Here is a 19,519-nt window from a genome sequence, read left to right on the forward strand (position 1 = left end):
TACTCTATACATTAGGTAACTCACCTACAGGCACTTTCAAATCCAATGTATTCATTCAGTGAGCACACTTGATGACAACCACCAGTCTTGTTTTAGTTGAATAAATTGAAAGACTTAAAACCCTTAAACTGAAATTCTTGTACTTCTGAACTCTACATTGACAAGTCAGAACACTTTAAAGCCTATAACCTGACCAGAACACACGTTACAGGCAATCATTAAAGCAAGGGCTGTATCATACAACTCACTAAAGGTTAATTCAATTCCTTTCCTTCTAATAATTTGTGACAGCAGGTCGGATTTATTTCAGAAGTGTAAGAGTTGGATCTAAGGTTTATGGTCATCTCTTAGCCACTGGCATCACAGTCAAACGTACCATTTTGCATTTGGCAGGCAGCCAGCTGCCAGGGAGTGTGGGCAAGGTAAGACAGCAGCAGGGACAGGCATTCAGGGGAAGGCTCACAGGCAGCTAAGTGAAGGAATCTTGTCTGTTTGGATATTGCTCTAAAGAGGAAAAGGCAGACTGCCAGAAGGGTAGACTTTCAACTCTGATGCCAAGTACATTTGTTCAGATTGTTATTTGAAATGAGTTATTAGCAATAGACACTGTCACTCTAGTACCTTTTATAAAATGTGGCATATCACCCTTTGAAACACTGGTGTATTTCTTACCACAGCTCCTAATCACTAGTCATGACCTGTTTTCCCATTAAAAGATAAGGACTCACCTGAAAATGATCCAGAAATTATTTAACCCCTCTCTCTAAGGCAATAAAAGTCTCCCAAACAAAGAAAAGCCTTACATGCGTTTCACGTCAAGGGCTTCATCAAGACAATCCTGTGTTAACAACGCTTTTACAAGGATGTCACAGCAACGATAATGAGACTCATCCTTCTGCATTCTCCTGAAAATATTGTAGGCCTCTAAAAAAGAGTAAGAAAGCCAAAAGGAAATGTCATACTGCAAGAACATGGATCACAGAAAGAAATCACCTGTTCACTGAAAAAGGTCCATCTTAAATCTATGTATCCTTTGCTTACATGTTTAAGCCCATAGCTTTGGATCACAGCTTGCTCAGAACTGCTTGTATACACACAATCAACACACACTTCTACGGGAGAAAAAGTTTGCTACTGCTCTTCCTTTATATGTGGCTGTTGCTTCAATATCAACACAGCTGGTTAGAAGGGGAAGACTCAGGATTTTTAAAGCAACACCTAATTCTGGGGTATACAGTTACAGTGTCTGGTGCATGATCACAACAGCATTTAACAAATAATATAGGAGGCGATTCCAATATGGGGAGATCAGATTATTTGGCTACGACAAGATTTATACAAAACATACAATTTACAAATATACAGATATTTAGCAAGTAAACTACACTGCATTTGTTTGACTGATTAACAGTTTTATTTCATGCATTCACAATAACTGTCAGTGTATGAAAAGATGTTACCAAAAAGGGGGAAAAAATGATAAGCACAGTTTTCAGTCATTTATTTTTCTGAAACAAGATTATGCAGCTATAAACATGCAGCTAGAACTGCCATCCACACTGTAACATATGCTAGAAAGCTGTGTTAAGAACCACAATTTTGATCTTTTACATCTAAACAGTATTGCACATTTCTTTTAATGACTCATGAAGTAATTCCTTTGCTAGTTCAAATCACAGCCACAGTAACCTTTAAAACTTATCAGAAATAGTTGGACTATCACCACAAATTTCACAGATAAGCGTTAAGCTTTTTTCTTCTACTTTGAAAGTAAAGATGAAGACAAGTCGTTTGAATCTTAATGTCGTAAGAAGCATTATACTAATTGCACTTAGTACAGCGTGTTATAGAATTTTAATCAAAACTGTTGGTATGCCTTTCAGTTTGCATCTTAACTTCTTTAGCCAACAAGCATACACAAAAATCTCCTGAAGTGCAGGCAAAGAAATGGTTATGCATAAAATTTATTATTTACATCACACAGACTCCTACACCAAGTTAATAATTAGAATTACCACAACCATTCATAATCTACTCTGTATGCTTGAAATGTTGTTAAATATATACATGAAGAGAGATAAAGGGTAACAGCATCTCAGTAAAAATTAAATTAACTTCTGTGTATTCCAGCTTCACAAGAGACTCTGACATTACAAGAGTGATTGCACTGTCAACCAAAAGAGCAATGGAACAATAACAGGACCACATGAGAAAGGTCCTGAAATCCTCCACCACTTTTACTTAGAGGTCTGAAGTTAGTTTGGCCTGCAGCAATGTGATTGATGAACTCTCTTGCTTGCGCAGATGCTGATCACTGGACTCACAGTGTTCAAGTTTAAATTCAGTGGGAAGACATTTTTCTTTCCCCTGCTCTGAAATCTGAGGTATCAGCAGACCAGCAACCACAATTCAACAAAAACAATACCCCTGTGACTGTTATACCTGCTACAAATACAGCTAATGACTTACAAAAATGTAGCTGACTGGTGATAGGTTTGGCCTTTCTGCTCATAAATGTCTGTTTGAGTTCTACTTTTTTTAATGACAAAATTTCCTTACAAAATTTCCTACAAAAGCTCTGCTGTCTTCGGACTGAACTAGGATTTCACCCTGTGTTTAAATATTACTTTAATCAGTTGGGTACAGAAATGGACCTGGCCCCTAGTGGTCAAGATGTCAGGCATACGTTACTAACAATTATCACAGTCCATAACATGTAAGATCTCCTTCTACAAGGAAATGTATTTAATTTTTAGGTTTTTCTGTAATGACTGCTTCAATGAAGAATTAAAAATATTTCTATCAATTTTGTTGTGTATGTCAGTCCTATGATCATCCTGTTTAGATTTTTTTCCTAACTTCATTTTGCATCTCTGCAAGAAGCATGTTTGAAGTATACCTAAATAAATCTTCAATTAAGACATACCCTTGATCAGGAATTATCAGCTTATTACTTCTTCAGATGGCATCTAAAGTTATTAAAATACATTAGCATTCAAAAGAGAAATTTCTTGGTTTCAAAATCATATTGTGCTATATCAGCTATTTCAAGCAGAAAGATTTGTTAGAAAAGTGACAACTTGCCAAGAAAGTCTCAGTTCTCAAGACAGTCAAATCTGTTTCATAATTGTGACTGTTTGGGATATGTATTACATGATCCCCTAGAGTCAAGTTCTCACACTGAGGAATCAAGACAATGATGAAAATATGACTTTGCATAAATCAAGCACTTTCGAGAACAGATTATCAAAATGTGTCAGACTTGGAAAGTTCACTGAATAGTTACATAACTAGATTGAGTTAATCTTTTTCCCATCAGAAAGCTGCCCCATTACATTCACACCAAAATTACATGATAACGTTATATAAAAAAAGCAACAACTTAGGTTTTTTAGGTTTTTTCTAAGGCCAAGAGAAGAATTTTCCAAGACAAATTGTTTTCCAACACAGTTGGAACATTTTTTTCCCCTTCATTCCCAACAGCTCTCGACCACCTTCTCCCAAATATTGCACCTTTAAATAAAAGAATATGCAGAAGTGATTTATTGCTAAGTTCAATATCTGAGGTCATCACAGAAGTATTATTTTATATTTTTGTTTTAAACTAGTCTCCCTGTCAAGTCTAAGGCAGCTATTTAGTTTCCTCCTGCTCTTCACTTATCATTCATGATACCAAAGGCACAGGACACTTTCCTAGTGAAAATGTCATGAAGTACATTCCCTTGATTTCATCTGATTTTTAATGACAACATTTCTTCATTTCTCATCTTTTTATGATACCCAACAGTTACCAGCATGAAGAATTTCCTGAAAATATGATGTCTGCCATAATACATGATTCTTAATTTCATACACATAACATGGTACTGCACTCCCAGTATGCAGAATGTCCAGACTCAACTTCTGACTACTAATCTAAATAAACTGAATATTTAGACTGAGTAACTCTAAGATGGTAATTTCACTAACAATGTAAGTTAAATGTCTGAATGACTGATACATTCTTCTTTTAAAAACTCAGAGCTTAAAAATCTGTGTCCAACCCATAATATATACTGATTACACTCAGAGAAGAAAATTACTAGGTGTCTTGCATTTATAAATCTTCCTCATTCAGCAAAATTAATTTTTAAACCTACTGAATTCTATTTTCTATACCGCTTTCAAGTAAGGTGCCTATTTATTTACTACAGTATAAACAAAGAAAATATGTATTTCCAGAACATTCAAATGCTCTGCACCTTAGAAAATACTAGAAATGAACTAATTGGGACCAAGGCTCTTCTCGGTGGGGCAGAGCAATAGGACAAGAGGCAATGGGCAGAAACTGATGCACAGGAGGTTCCCCCTAAGTGTGAGTTGTGCTGGTGACTGAACACTGAAACAGATTGCCCAGAGAGGTGTTGGAGTCTCATCACTGGAGATATTCAAGGATCCTGTTCCATGTGCTCAAGGATGAGACTGCCTGAGCAAAAAGGCTGGACCAGATGATCCACCTTTCCAAGCTGAGGCATTCAGGGATTCTGTGATTTCCTCCCCATTTTGTAAGGCCCAGTAAAGCTATTTCTTCTACTGTCACTCTGCTTTGGGATGAGATGGATAGGAATGGACTTCCAAAGATTAATCACAGACCAAATCAAAGGAATGGCACTGAAATACACTCTGCTCTTCTATATACAAAGGCAAAGATCCATGCAGAAATTAATTCTGTTTTTAGCAGAGACTGGGAAGTTTGCAGAGAAGAGCTCTGCAGTTAATTGAAACCTTAAAATTAACACAGCAGGGGAAAAACCCACAGTGGATTTCAGTTCACCTTTTGCTTTATTTTTCTTGCAAAGCATCTGTATTTTCAGTTCTTCCCCAGTAGAAGCACTGCTGCTATCTTCAGGCCTATCCTTTAATAGAAGCAAACATTTCAATTACTGAAATGATATCTGTTAGTTTTTTTAATAAGAAGAAATATATTCATAAGTGTTGTTAACTAGGAAAGTTAGACTCCACTTACCTTAGGTACCTCAAATGGAACAACCTGACCATTTTTCTCAAATATACCAGCAAGTAAAATTAGTGTCTTCTCACGAGGAACAATATTTTCTTCTTGAATTTTAGTCCAAATAGCTTCAGCCTTTCCCCAGTCCTTGTTGCTATCTGAAACAAGATAAAAATCTTCATATAAAAGCACATTTAGAATGTGCATGCATATCTAAGGTAATTCAAAATTATATCTTTGGAAAATAATCCATCGATTAATAATGTAAATCAATTAATCATGTACTTCTGCTTCATACAATCATCAGTTTGAAGTTTTAAACTATTTTAATACCTAGAGGATGCCAGAAAAAAGCCCCAAGGATTGTATGGATTTTCAGACAAATGAGAAATCATCTCAAAAGTAGTGCAGAAGTGATCATCCCAGCTCATCAGTTCTATTTTTCTAGACTGTTAATTTAAATTTATATAAGCATCACTGTACATAACTGCAAATAAACAGAAATCTGGACTTCATGAAAGGAAATACTTAACTACCATCTAACTACCTACAGCATGTGCTTTCCTGTCGCCTTTACATTTTCTAGCTTTGCAGTCACCAATTGTGAAGCATTGATGACTCTCAGTCACTATTGATTTACACCCTGGTAAAAATGAGCTCTTTAAAGCAGGAGCAACCTTCTCAATAAACTGCCTTGGCATTTCATTCAAATCAGGTTTTGCTCTCCTGCTGTACATGCAAATATTGTAAATTCTTCGCCAACTCTTCAAGAGTCAGTCTCTTCTCACACATGCACAGCAAAGGGCAGAAAGTGACATTTGAAAGCTACAGCAATGGAGTATTGGAGAATGATCAAATCCTGGATCAGGCTGTTCAGAAAAGCTCCTTGATCTCCACTGTTGGAGACACCCAAACCTTTACTAAACAAGGCTTTGATGTGATCTGACTTTGGAGCTATCCTAGCTCCAGGAAATGGCCTAGGCCTAAACTCCTGAGGTTTTCTCCAGTATAAATTATTCTGTGATAATCAAATCCTTGTTTTCAGCATTTTTGATTATTGCTTGGACTAGATGGTAGGGTTCTTTTTATGTTTAAATAGATCTGAAGTTACGGTTTTGGTACACAATGACAGTCCTGCTGTAGTTGTGCATGGGGCAACTTTGATAGGTAATCTAAAATGGTTGAAAGCAGGATTATGCATGGCTTTTGTCTTTCATGGTGACAGAAACCCACAAATGTTTTTCCACTTCTTTGAATAGATGGAATTGGTTCTGTCTTCTGAAAGAAGACTGAAGATTTTGCATGACAGAATGTGATGAATTGTATCTTCCTAGATTCTCTTCCTAGCAGGCACACTGTCAGACTTAGTCACTGCCAGAGGTGAACAGGGTGAGTGGAGAAACAGGAAGGTTCTCTCCCTGTTGAGACAAGATTGATTTTCAGGCCTATTTGATTTTTGATGGTGAACCAGTATGTGTAAAGCCAGACTTAGGTAATGCTACAGTTTTCTTTGAAGCTTTCCAAGGCTTCAGGAAATGAAAAGCAGAAAATTCTCACAGAGTCTCTGGTCACATTTTTTCTGTGCAAGTACTCATGTCTTCTCCTGCTGTAGCTAAATGCAGTAGGGAAGAGGCCTGCGTCAATAGTCCTACCCAACCAAAAACATACATAGAGAACAGCCTAAAATTATTCAAAATTCAAAAGCAAGTTTTCCAGACATATCAAACACCTGTAATGGCTCAATAATATATAGATATATATGTACATACATTACTGAAGTACACAGAAATCCCTACAATGCTTTATGTCCCAATTTACTGTGTAGCGCTCCATACCAAGTTTTAACACAATGTATTTTTTCAGTACTTTATAATAAATATCCAAAATTTTAATCCTTTATAATACAGTGTGACACACTGAATAACAAAACCAACATAGACTGAAAAACACAAAAAGAGGAATGAAAACCTCATAGACACATCCTCCACTAAGTCTGCAGCATAGAAGTGAAGTTTCAGTTTTCAAAACTGTTTCATGACTATAAATGATGCTAAAGTTAGGTTGTGGGTTGGGAAAAGTATATACATTTAAAAAATATATGCACCTTGAAGAACCAGATCCAATTACAGGAGACTCTCAATTTTTAGCAGTTATCAAGATAATAGATGAACAGGATTTCTTCCCTAAGCACATTGAAAGCCAAACACACACACACAACTAACTAAGCGTTCAGGTCTGCAGATGAAAAAAACCAAACCCCTGACGTCTCCTCGCCCACAAGATGCCTCAGAAATGCTAGCCAGACTAATTGTGTATAAGATATAGCTTCTCTTCAGGGTTATGTCCCATCTCCAACCACAAAGGAAAACAGATTACAAACATGGATAAGATCTCAAGCTCACTTACCACACAGTTGGAGCAGGTGGTAGTACATCTCATCTCTATCGCATTCAAACAGATTTTGAGTTGATTCTACCAACTGTTCCAAAGTTTCCATCTTCAAAAAGAAGGAAGAGCTCAGTTATACCTCAGGCAAACAATTATTTTTCTATATATGTGTCCATACATGCTGTGTGCATTCAGCTAAAGTAGTATTTATGTATACACCAGCATTAAGTTCACCTCACCAGCCTGTCATATAGTCTTTCACAAACAAAAAAAACAAGTGAGAAAATACTTCAAAACAATTTTTCTTGGAATAAAATGACAGTTTCATAGAGCACATCATACAAGTCATACCTGTTTATTTAATATACACTTTTGTGCAAACCACTTCAATCTTCCAGAGTGTGCTCTCAAGCCAGGAGTCTGTAAAATATTTCCACAAGAAATGCATTACTGCACATAGAACATTCTAAGGGAAAATAAACATAATACAGGTATTCATAAAGAAACTTCATAGCTATTGTTTGTTTTTTGAAATCTAAATGAAAACATGATTATTTGTGAGCTTGTAGTTAAGTTGCATTTATGAGACATAAAAATTGCAGTCATCTTATTCAAGACAGTCTCCTTCTTGGTTGAAAACTGCTGAGAGAGTTCATTTAAAATACACTTCAGATGAACGGAAACATTAAATAACTTCTATCATCACATTAATAGGGTATTATTGCTGCTACCTAAAGTAATCCTTTGTATTACTCCTGGTAAAGAATTACACCAAATATTTCCAAACTGTCTTCACCATGAAATATTTGTTTTCAGCACCACTGCAACTTAGCAGCTAGAGAACCATGTTTCTGAGCTGCACCATCACCATTTGGTGATGCCAATATACTGTTCAGATACCAGCTGTAGGAACTGTAGGGCAATTCCTACTCCAGAACAGAAGGCTCAAGATTTACTCTTAAAGCTTACCCTTATGTGTGTATACACAGAGGAACTGATGTGTAATTGTCAGCATGCCACAGTTCTTTGTGTTACTGACTTTTCCAGGTTGTGAGCCTCTGCTTATTCATTCCTTTCTTGTTTCAAGCAGACTGCAGCTACATAGTAGCTACACATGCTCAAAGGAAAGGTTTCAATCCTTGAAACTCCATCTGGCGTAGAAAAGGCCACATTGTGCCCTCCCAGCACCATATGCCATAATCAAAACAGCAGTTCCTCAACTTAAATAAATTCTTAAATAAAGATAGGAAAAGTCAATCTTTTTTAAGAGATACATCATACATTCTACCTACTCGTGTCCAACATATCTAAAAAAAGGTTACAGCAAAATGTGTGCAAAGCATCCAGTTTTTACCTCTTGGATTTCCCTCCCATAGATACTTGGATTTCCTGGCTTTATACTACCTTGTCTTAGCATAAATATAATTTACAGAGTGAACTCTGTTTTTTATTTCAAATGTCCATATTCACATTAAGCTTTAAGTAATTCCAAGGAAATGTCTGTTCACCCCTACAGAGAAACATGTGTTTTGACTCTTGAAGGCTTTTAGGTTTTAATATTGTAAGAAATCTATACAGTTTAAATGTGAAGTGCGAGTTAAAAATTTGAATGCCAGTTTGCACAAAAGAGGCATTTTGAACAAAATGCTGTGAGAAATATTAAGTTTCAGTTGCAAAACAGTGGAAACAATCACTATTGGAAATGTGAATTTACCTTCTCTCTTTTAAACACAGATAATTTCCTTTTCCCATAGTCTCCAAGTGCAGAATTACTACCCTTGCCTCTTTCTGAAATAATTCAGCATACACCAGAGAACCAGCATGCAAAATTTCAGTGAAAACTCTAGAATTCTGCTAAATATATAGTAAACAGTGTTCTGCAGAGTAAATGTTGGGCCACATAATCCTACCAATTACCCAACCATTCTATGAAGTCAATGTAAGAGTTTGCTAAAAACAGAATGCTAATCCCATAGCTCCTCAACATGGAGCATCTCTGGGTGTTTAGCTGTACTGTTAGAATAGTCTCAGCCCAGAAGGTTACAGAAAAATTGTGTCTTCCCACATATTCAAAGTGGTATATATAAACACAGCTTTCCAGGTACATGCTTTTTTTTAAATTACTTGTTTGCTTGGGTTTTTTCCACTCCCCACAGTTATTTATAGGTACCTGTTCAGTGCTTTTTTAAAAGCTACCAAGCAGGTTCACATGAAATATGCTGAAAATTAAGTCAAGAATTAACATCTTACACAACAGGCTCTTGATACAAAACAGGCTCTTGAAAATGAAAAAGAAAGAAGTATGTTGCCTGCATTTGTAGCTAATCCTCTTTAGGACACGGTAAAATTCAAATGCTGAATTCACTTACAACTTCCAATATCACTGCTGATCCGAATGCCAATGAACTCAACAGCTCGAAAGCTACAAACTTTTTATAGTAAATCCTTTCCTGTTCAGAAATGATTGATGTGTCTGTCACTACAAGGACAGCTGAGTTATACAACAGACATCCTTGTGTTTCATTTTGAAATTGAGAAGTGTTTTCACATACTGCAGGTCTCAATCATCAAAAGAACATCTAGGTCAGATTAACTAAATCTCCAGGGCTTGCCTGATAGTCCATATTTGTAGCTTATCCTTTACAATCTTAGGGAATTTTAAACATTGCATTTAACAGCAAGCAGTGTTTCTACGATACAGCAGACTAAAATAAAGAATAACAGAATGCAAGGAATAAAGAAAAACTAAGTAAAAAAACTATAATTACTCTTCCGAATTACCATTTACAATTTTGATCTTGCTTGTTTCAATGGACTAAATTAAAAAAATAAATCTATATCAAGTCTTAGTGGTTTCTTTGTTTTTTGAGGGTTTTTTGAGAGTCTCATGCAATTCATCCAGCATATAAACCAAACACAGATTTCTGGCTTTTACATTCTTTTGAAATATAAAACAGTTGTACTGTACCAAATCAAACCTTGTTATCCTCTCTGTAACAGGAGAATATGAAATGTCAGGAAACACAGCAATACTTTCCCTTTAGTGCTCTTCCACTCTCCAACTACCTGAGGTTCAGTGGATCACACTGGTTCTAATAAGTTATTTCTCTTCCATGAGCTCTTCTGGTTGCCCCTGAAACCCCTTAAGATTTATCACATTCAGAAGATCTTTAGGCAATGGGTTACCTCCACCACCTTCTGCAGAGAACAACCAAAGTACTGCCACTTTTGATTGTTTTCAGCCTAACTTCTACTAGCTTGGATTTTGTATTAGAAGACAATATACAATTGATTTTTCTTTAATATCTCAAATTCATACTAATTTAATGATGTATATAAAATAATTCCCTGACTCTTCTCTAGGCTAAGCAGAATTCAGCTACTTCATCGTATCTTCTACAGAAATCAGCCCAGAGTTTTGATCAGAACTTACACGTGATGTGATTCTTGGGGTGTCCTACACAGGGCCAGGAGGGGACTTGATGATGCTGATGGGCCCCTTCCAACTCAGCATATTCTGTAATTCTATGACAATTACACTTATTCTACACTTACACCCACACCAATTTACTCACTGATTCTGCACCTTCACACACAGTAAGGAACACTAACCAGAAAGGGATAAATATGCTGCATCTTTGCAAGAACTCTTGTCAAGCAGCAATAAAAATCATTCAACAGTCCTAACACACCGAAAGCATTTGATTTGTTCTCCTCCTTCTGAGAACCAGTCACTTCAGGTGATTGAAGGGGTCCAATCAGTACATTTTCTATACTAAGTTTTATTTGAGCTAATTTCTACCTATTACAGCTGAAAGAAAACAGATTGTCTGGAAAAATAGTGACCTGTCAGAGAGGAATCTATGAGATGTTTTTCCAGATTTTAAAATAACAATAGAAATATTCAAATTCTGTTTGCCTTAGTATTCTGTAACTGCTACAGCCAATAGAGCCATACTGGTTTTTTACTTTCAAAAAAGCTTTTCTAACAAAAAAGTTTTAAAAATTACAGAAGACATATGAAAATATTTATTTACTCCTCTCCACTTGCCTAAACCAAACTTTTTCTTTTTAAACACAAAACTTACAGAGAAAAACCACAAAAGACATCATACAGACCAGAAGCCTTGAGTCCTTTTCAAAAAGATGACTCAGCAAACTAAGAGTTGAGAACTGCCCCAAAACAGTGGCACTTTTGCTGGCTTAGGTTGCATAACTGTTTAAAAACCAGCAGCAGCATTTTTCATTTGGCATACATGTGACATGAGATGGAGAGCTTCTGTTTTAACCTTGCAATGCTGCACGTTCACAAATGATTACTGTGCCTGTTTGGCAAAATAATTCTTACATATAGCAGTCAACTTATTCTAGCCTTTCATAACTGCACTGTGAATAACACATCAATTCTAACTATTTAAGTTTAACCCCAACCACCTTACCTAGTTTACATTTACTTCAAAACTTCTGCATTTTGTTTGCAAAAAGTTCAGTCTTTTCTTAGGGAAACAGTTCTACTATAATCACTAACACAAACATATTGGAAAGAAACAGGGAAATTTTATAGAAGCCATCCATGCTGCACTTCCTGATGGTATTCTTTGGAAGGACAGATCCATTCATTCCTCTCTTTGCAGCTGAAAAATCCAGTAATCGTAAGAGACAGCTAATGCTGCTAAAGGAAGAAGAACATTTCATGAAGAGTTACATCAGCAGCAATAATAGACTTATGCTACCAGTACCAGAACCAGTTACTGAGATTGAGATGCCAAAGCAATGTCTTGCAGGAAAATGCTTTACTCCTCCAAGCAGACAGCCTTGGGCAGACAGCTATAGGAACTGATGTGTGTCATTCCTAACAGCTCTCTCCAACATAAGCACCATGGAAAACAGAACACTTGATGGGAAGTTCTTAATTTAAAGACAGATTTTTCCCTGATTCCACAAAAATGTCTAGGAAAATCTCACTAATTCCATACAGCTTTAATGAAGCCCGGGTTATTTTTGCATAGCAGGTTATTTGAACAAAGCTGTTTACAACATAAACACTGGATGGTTTCCTTGAATCTTCCCCTAGGTTAAAACTTGTAGCAGAAGTCCTCACTTCTACTAAGCAGTAGGTGCACCTCTTAATCAAAAGAACATATATAAAATTTCTGTACCTTATGTAGCCATCCTAGTCTATAGGTGTTGACTGAGATGGTTAAAACTATTTTACACTTCTATTATTTTTTCCTCCTGCTAAACACTCCTTTACTTTCAAATAACAATGCATGAGTTTTTTAAAAGTACCAATTAACATATGTACATTATTTTTAAAAATAATCTTACATCTTGAGTTCATATGTATGCAGGTACACCACTTTGCTGTATTTCTCCCACTACAGTCGTCATAGCAAAGTCCAAGTGAAGTATCATTGTTAAATATACAGGAAAAAACCCCTATTTTGATTATTGGCTCTGAACTTTTATGCAATAGTCCAGAAGCTCACAAACCATCCAGCTTTAGAGACTGAGTGATCTAAAAATAACCTGTGCATCAAAAAGCATCTTTCCTGTTGCAATCGTATCAACTGCCCAACAAAACTATTAGTGCTCTCCTAGCTCAACTATTATTCAAGTTCTTGAACTACCAGGATGGCATTACAGCTACGGCTGTTTATGGCTGGCAATGGAAGCAATACTTTCTCTACAAGTTCATTTTCCACTTTGAAAGTAGTTTTCAATGATTTCAAAAATGGCTTCTTTGGTGATAGCACAGAATGACACTCTCACTCACTTTATTCTTTCTAAACAAAAGAGAACCTTGCAAACTCTCTAAAAAATGAGTAATTTCTTTTCTTCTTTATAAGCAACTTTGCCCAGAAATAAATATGACTAAACAAAATACAACCCCCATAACACAGAATTCCTTAAAGAGAAACTGATCTAAAATATGTGGACTCTTGTTCAACCTTTTGGGCAAGAGATGACTGTATGTAAGCTTGAAAACAATGATATCTGTACCTTCAATATGTCTACTTTTCATGTTTGATAATGAGGGCAAGTACTCTAATGCAGTACTGGAATATCAAAACTTATGAGCTGCTCCACTGCAAGTCATGCCTTCAAAGCCTACTCAGCTAAAGTGTATTTGATATTTTATTTGCAGTACCAGATAGTTAATGAAAGACAAAGGGACACATGCCTACACATCTGTCCTCACTAACTATTCTCCTCAGACTGATGAGAATTCAAACTAATGCTCTCCTTTCTGCCTATTCTAAAATCACACAAGATGGCAACCAGTCAACTTCTACTAGGTCAATTTTGATGTAAAAAGCAGCAGTAGTTCACAGTAAGAAAATACAAAGTTCACAGTCTCCACTGGGAAGTTTGTACTGTTGGTTTGTGGCTTTCTTCTTCCTACCTATGTATTTGCTTCAAAGCTTCTGTCAGTTTCACAGTTCACTGACTTTACCAACGCAAGTATCTGTTGAGTAAATACTCATGATTTTATTTATTTCACTTGAAAGAGGAATACACGCTGCTATATGTTAGACAAACATGGAGAAAAATGTCAGGCAAGTAGATTATTTTCCAAAAATACTAAAATAAAAGTAGGATAGAGTTCTACAACTTTATCGTTCCTCAAGACAAGTCAAAGTAATTTACATTTAATCACTATTGGAATATTCTACATTTACACTAAGCTTTCCAAGATAAATTATGTGGTGAAATATTATTACTATAAAAAATCAGTAGACATTCCCAACAATAACTACACTGGAAGAAAAGGTGACAAAAAATACACAAAGACTCTGCTTAAAACAAACTCCTCAAGGTTATCCTAGACTCAAAACAGAGCAAAAATTTGCTCTTGGCCTTGTAATGTGGTTTTACAGTGTATGATGAATGAAAAAAAAAAAAGGCACTATAAACCCCTTCCTTCTAACACAAAGTCCCAGGAGCTAAGAAAAGAAGCACAAATCTTGCCATAATCCCACATTCTGAACGCATTACTGCCTTCCTTTTGGGAAGGAATTTTTTCAGTAGTCATCTCCTTTACCAATTTACTTACTTGAAACATATCCCTTCCCTGTAAAAAAGGAATATTTAAGAACTTCTAAAAAATAACATGCACTGAACTAGTAAGCACCCCTTTTTAAATTAACCTACATACATTGATGCATGGAAAGAAAATCCAAGTTCACTAATAACTAACTTCATCAGAGTCCAGTTACAGAAGGAGAAGTAATGATTTTACTGGACTAATAGGACTCAATGGCAATAATTAAAAAAATTAATCTTTTCTTGTATAGGGCTTGCATGCTTAAAAGCTCTTTCCCCTCTGTCTCAGTTGTATACAGTTAGTCTAATAAAAGCTATGACACCCCCTACAAACTATTCCTAAATCTCAGACCACCATTATCTAATACAACCTTGTTCACAAACATTTAAATTTTGTTTTAATCACCTCCACTCTTTTCTCAACAGGACAAAAATTAAGTCTTGGTAAATAAATTCAGAGACTAGATATAACCATCACTAAATTACACATAACTGATGCACCCCCCTCACTCCCCCAACCCTGCTGTCACAAATCAAGAAAGCATCTTCTCCTGGTAGTTCATCTCCAGCATAAAATCAGGATGCAATTTTATGATGCAGACTCTTAAAAAAAGCAATCTGGATGAAAGAAGGTTGTAATCTGTCAATATCATGTAGAAATATTCTCATTGTTTTTATGGCACATTAAATCCAAAGCCAACTGGTATCTTGAGGTCTGCTGACAATGAATGTCACAATTCTTTGCTTAAATCTATTTACCTCTTAAATTAACTTGACATCTGTTGATAGATATATTCCTGTACACTGAACTCACCCCAAACCAGTTCTTTCCTCAGGTCCCAGACTGCAGCAGCAAATGCCTTTTCTTACATTTCTCCACAATGGAACACATTTCATTAAGCTATTTCACAACGATTTGATCCTGAATTCTTCATACTAATGTCTCGACATATGTGGGATACAGTATGATAAATCTAATTATTAAATATAAACAACATATTTAGTATGAGAGTAGATGAAGATAATATCACACTTGGTTAAAATTTGGTTTAAAGAATTCTGAAGCCATGCACTATCCATGGCCATTTTCAAGGAAGGTTTCTCTAATGGAAACAAAATAGGTTGAACTTCTACCCAAAAACTCTGCCACACAGTTCTGAGATCTTTCCTGTATTCCAATCTTCTTTGCCTTCAGTTCCAGCAAAACCAAAACCACAGCAGGAATGAGAACTTTGACTCTTTCATTGAAGGAGCAAATTAACAGCTGTTATTTTAACAGCTCAATTAATTTGATCTAGAAAGATTTCAAGAAGATCTGTGGAATAACATAAAGACAGTGTAACACTGCTACCAACTCCTACTTCCTATCAGAGGGATCCATAAGCTTCCAATTAAAAATGCAAGTGACCTGATACATGATTCTGAACAGGGTGCTTGTTTTGGTTTATTCAGGTAAGTATTTTGCTGTACAATGAAACTTCATTTAAGGTGCAATGATTTTATTGATACAGCACAGAAATGGTTTAACATCAGTTTAATATCTTGCCTGCTCAGTCACAGGAATGTTCATTTCTGCTTATGAAAACATGGTTCAGACTTTCAGTAAGCAGATTTATAGCTGGGCTTTGCTTGATCCTCTGCTACAGAACTGTTACAGTACTGAAAGAGACACAAACCTTTTCAGAAAAAGCCAAGAGCAGACATGGGCTGCATTACACACTGATTCAGTGGGTATTTAAATAGCTGCATTTAGCATGAGTAAATGAAGGGAAAAGGGTGGGTCTAGGAATATTTAATCAACACGAATGCAAAACAGCTGCAAATTATGAGATCCTGGTGAAAGATTCAGAGATGACCAAAATATTAAATCCCACCAAAATGGCAGACATCCATTATATTTTAACTGCTCTAAGTAGTGAAATCTGTAAATCTCCAAGCAGCATGAAAACAAACAGGGTAACAGGTGAAAAGGGGAATAAATAAATTCCTCCAAGGTGGTATAACATTCCCTTTTTCACCTATTCTTCTGGATGACCTTCCCATTAGTACAATTCTTAAGCACCTGTTTAATAAAGTGGCAATCAACAGCTGAGTAAACAAAACGGACTTTTAACTGTCCAGTACAGGCAAGAGGTAAGAAGTTGAGAGATCTAGTGGACTAGGCTCTAAAATATTCTTTTACCATTTATATACAAGACTTAGAAGAACACAAGGCCAAACAATTATTCTATATTCTTGCCACATAATTATGTAAGACCTCTCTCCAGAAGGAGATCTGATTAAACATTTTTGAAATAAAAAAACATTTCAGAGGACAGGTAAAATATTTTTTAAAAGGTGCTTTTTCCCTTATCCTATTTATTGAAAATTCACATCCCTTTCTTTTAGCCTACATTAGTTCTAATGTAGTTTAGTTTAATTAAAAGCAAAACATACTGACCTAATTTTCTTCCTTTTTTCTTTATGAAAAACAAAATTCAAGGACAAAAGGCAATTAAGCTGCCTTTCTAAGTAAGGGAAAAAATCCTAAGTATCCAGAGCTAGAATTGATGACATAGAAGTCATGCTGTGCCAATCCAAGGGAAAGCAAGCTAGTATGTGACCTTGTGGTAAGGGGCAAGAAGAGAGATGTGCCAACTTTGTTTTGACATGATCATCTTTGAAGGACTAAAGACAAAAGCTCACTTCTCAGTTGAGGTGCAGTTAAGAAGACTCAACCATGTCTGGATGTACCCATTGGTAGAACTTTTCTTCAGTGTAAAGCAAAACAGCATCTATCAGCACAACTTTGCGGGCTCAGGAATCCCCAGGCACAGCTAGAATAAAATAGACTTACACTTTACAGAGCAGCCAAGGCTACCTTATCTGTAGCTATTGTCTCTGAGAACAAGACTTTCAAGTGCTTAAGAAGGCAGTTCAACAATACTGCAAACTGTTACCCTGCCACACAAAGCTCATGATGCCTCAGGAACAGCATTTCCCCCACAGCCTTCTCAAACACAGCTCCTCTTCCAGTCAGCATTGCCTCAGAAGAGACTCCTACTATCAAACTTCCACATGCTTCAGTCCAGCTGTTCTAGCATTGGCCAGACAAATTCTTTGCCTCATCTCCTTTGTATTTACCTTTCACTGCTTCTCACACTCTCATTTTCTGGTTAGTCTTGCTTTTACTCCACCAAGCAGATGAAGCCCAGGGCTTTCAGCTTTCTCATTATTTCCCATGACATGACCTTGCATATATATGCATTCCCAACACATTTGTGGCCAGATAATGTAACATACACAAGTCTAACTTGATTTTTATAATCTCACTCAAATCTTATCCTTTGTCCTTTCCCAGTATTGTCACCCACTTTAATTTTACCAAAGATTTGAGATTTAACAGTTATTTTTTCATTCCTTTGAGTTCCAAGTTTTTCAAAGCAGCACTTGTCATTAAGTTTCACATAAGCATATAGTATATCTCTAATTTCTAAAAATAGCAGGAGCAAGCAGAGGCAGTGGTCTCCAATGAGTAAAAATCCCATTTAAGCAACCATTATCCTCCACAGTGGTAACTTCCTTAGCTCCTAAAGATTTTCCTTTCCAGTTTTATTACTATCCCTTCAGATACTCTTTATTAATTTCATAGATGTTTTCAAATCACTAAAATTGACCATCATAACCAGCAATACTTGATTAAAGTATATGCCTAAAGGTACATGCAACAGCATCTAAAAGAGAAAGCAGCACCAAATGATCTCCTTCACTAAGTATTATTTCACAAGCAAAGAAGATAGAAAAATAATCTGAGATGATCATCAAAGCAGTAATTTAGTCACAAAACCCACTGGACTAGAGAAAAGAATACACCTACAACTCATTTTTTAGATATATACATACACATATATGTATTTACATACACACACACACCATTTCACATTATATGGAATAAGACTTTCACTTCCCAACAAATCAAAGAGCAAATAGAACTTGCTTATGTTTTAAAACAATACAAACTATTTTCTTCTTCAGCAAAATATCAACAATAAGGTTTCTGTCTTCCCCTTTTGGAAACAATTTCTTTGAAAATAATTAACATATTGTGACATAACAAAAGCATATTTAAAATATTATGCACCATATAGAATTGATTTTGTAACACTTTTTCCACTAGTAAAATACATGCATACTATTCCTAGAAAATTCCCTATTAAAAATTCTGTAATTTAAACCAGCTCTTCCTCTGCAGAATAAACAAAGCTCTAATTCATACTTCATAAAAGTTAGATAAAAATACTTTAACTAGCATAAAAGGCAGGACAACTTCCATTTAATCTCCAGATATTTGGTGTTTAGATTTATGCTTAAACATTTGTGGATATTAGTAACTCACAATCAATCACCAAATACTGAATACCTGCAGAGAGAATCTGGCATGCTTTAAGAAAATGACAAGAGTTTCAGTGCCCCAACAATTTGATAACTTGGTTATTATCCTATTTACAATTGCAGAGCTCCAGACACCAATAGAAATTCCAGGAAATTAAATGCCACTATCAAAGAAAGAGCTGCTAAATCACATGACGTAACATTAGCTCATTTAGCTTTAATTTTACTTCCAATCTCAGATTTCATACTTTCACCTCCTATATGCTTTAATCACTGTAAAAAGAACTCAACTCCTCAGTGTCATCTGCTGTCAGACACTGATATTTCTGTTCTTCTGTATTGTAAGATTTGACCTCCAAAACACCCTCTCAGAACAAAAATATAATGTTTCAACACTGTGCTTAGCAATATCCACACACCCTACAGCAGGACATTACTGTTCCATCACAGACAAACAAACAGACCTTCAGTTAAGATTTTTTTAAATGCAAAAATTCCATTAGACAATTCAAGCAGAGATAGCTACTATTTCAGATACTCTAAGGGGAACTAGGAGAAAAAAACATTATTTGTCTCAGGAAATTAAAAAAAAAAAACAAACAAACAAAAATTAGGTTAGAGTTGTGTATGTGCGTAACACAAAAATGCTGAGGACAAACTATTACTTTTTCTGCAAGATGCCTCCTCCCATACATTAAGTGAAAAACTTATGCAGCATTTTAA

At 35.8% G+C, this 19,519-nt stretch overlaps 1 protein-coding gene across 1 annotated transcript in view; it reads right to left on the minus strand.

Moving 5' to 3' along the window:
* LRPPRC (leucine rich pentatricopeptide repeat containing) overlaps positions 1-19,519 on the minus strand; it is an 87,822-nt gene that overhangs the window by 19,113 nt on the left and 49,190 nt on the right. Inside the window, exons 26-30 of the mRNA XM_066546501.1 lie at positions 7,730-7,798; positions 7,397-7,487; positions 5,006-5,148; positions 4,814-4,895; positions 804-924 (exon numbers count right to left, since the gene is read on the minus strand). Coding sequence (XP_066402598.1) covers positions 804-924; positions 4,814-4,895; positions 5,006-5,148; positions 7,397-7,487; positions 7,730-7,798 — 506 coding nt within the window. The remainder of the gene's footprint in view (positions 1-803; positions 925-4,813; positions 4,896-5,005; positions 5,149-7,396; positions 7,488-7,729; positions 7,799-19,519) is intronic.

This window comes from Molothrus aeneus, chromosome 3 (assembly GCF_037042795.1).
Source record: "Molothrus aeneus isolate 106 chromosome 3, BPBGC_Maene_1.0, whole genome shotgun sequence".
NCBI lineage: Eukaryota > Metazoa > Chordata > Aves > Passeriformes > Icteridae > Molothrus > Molothrus aeneus.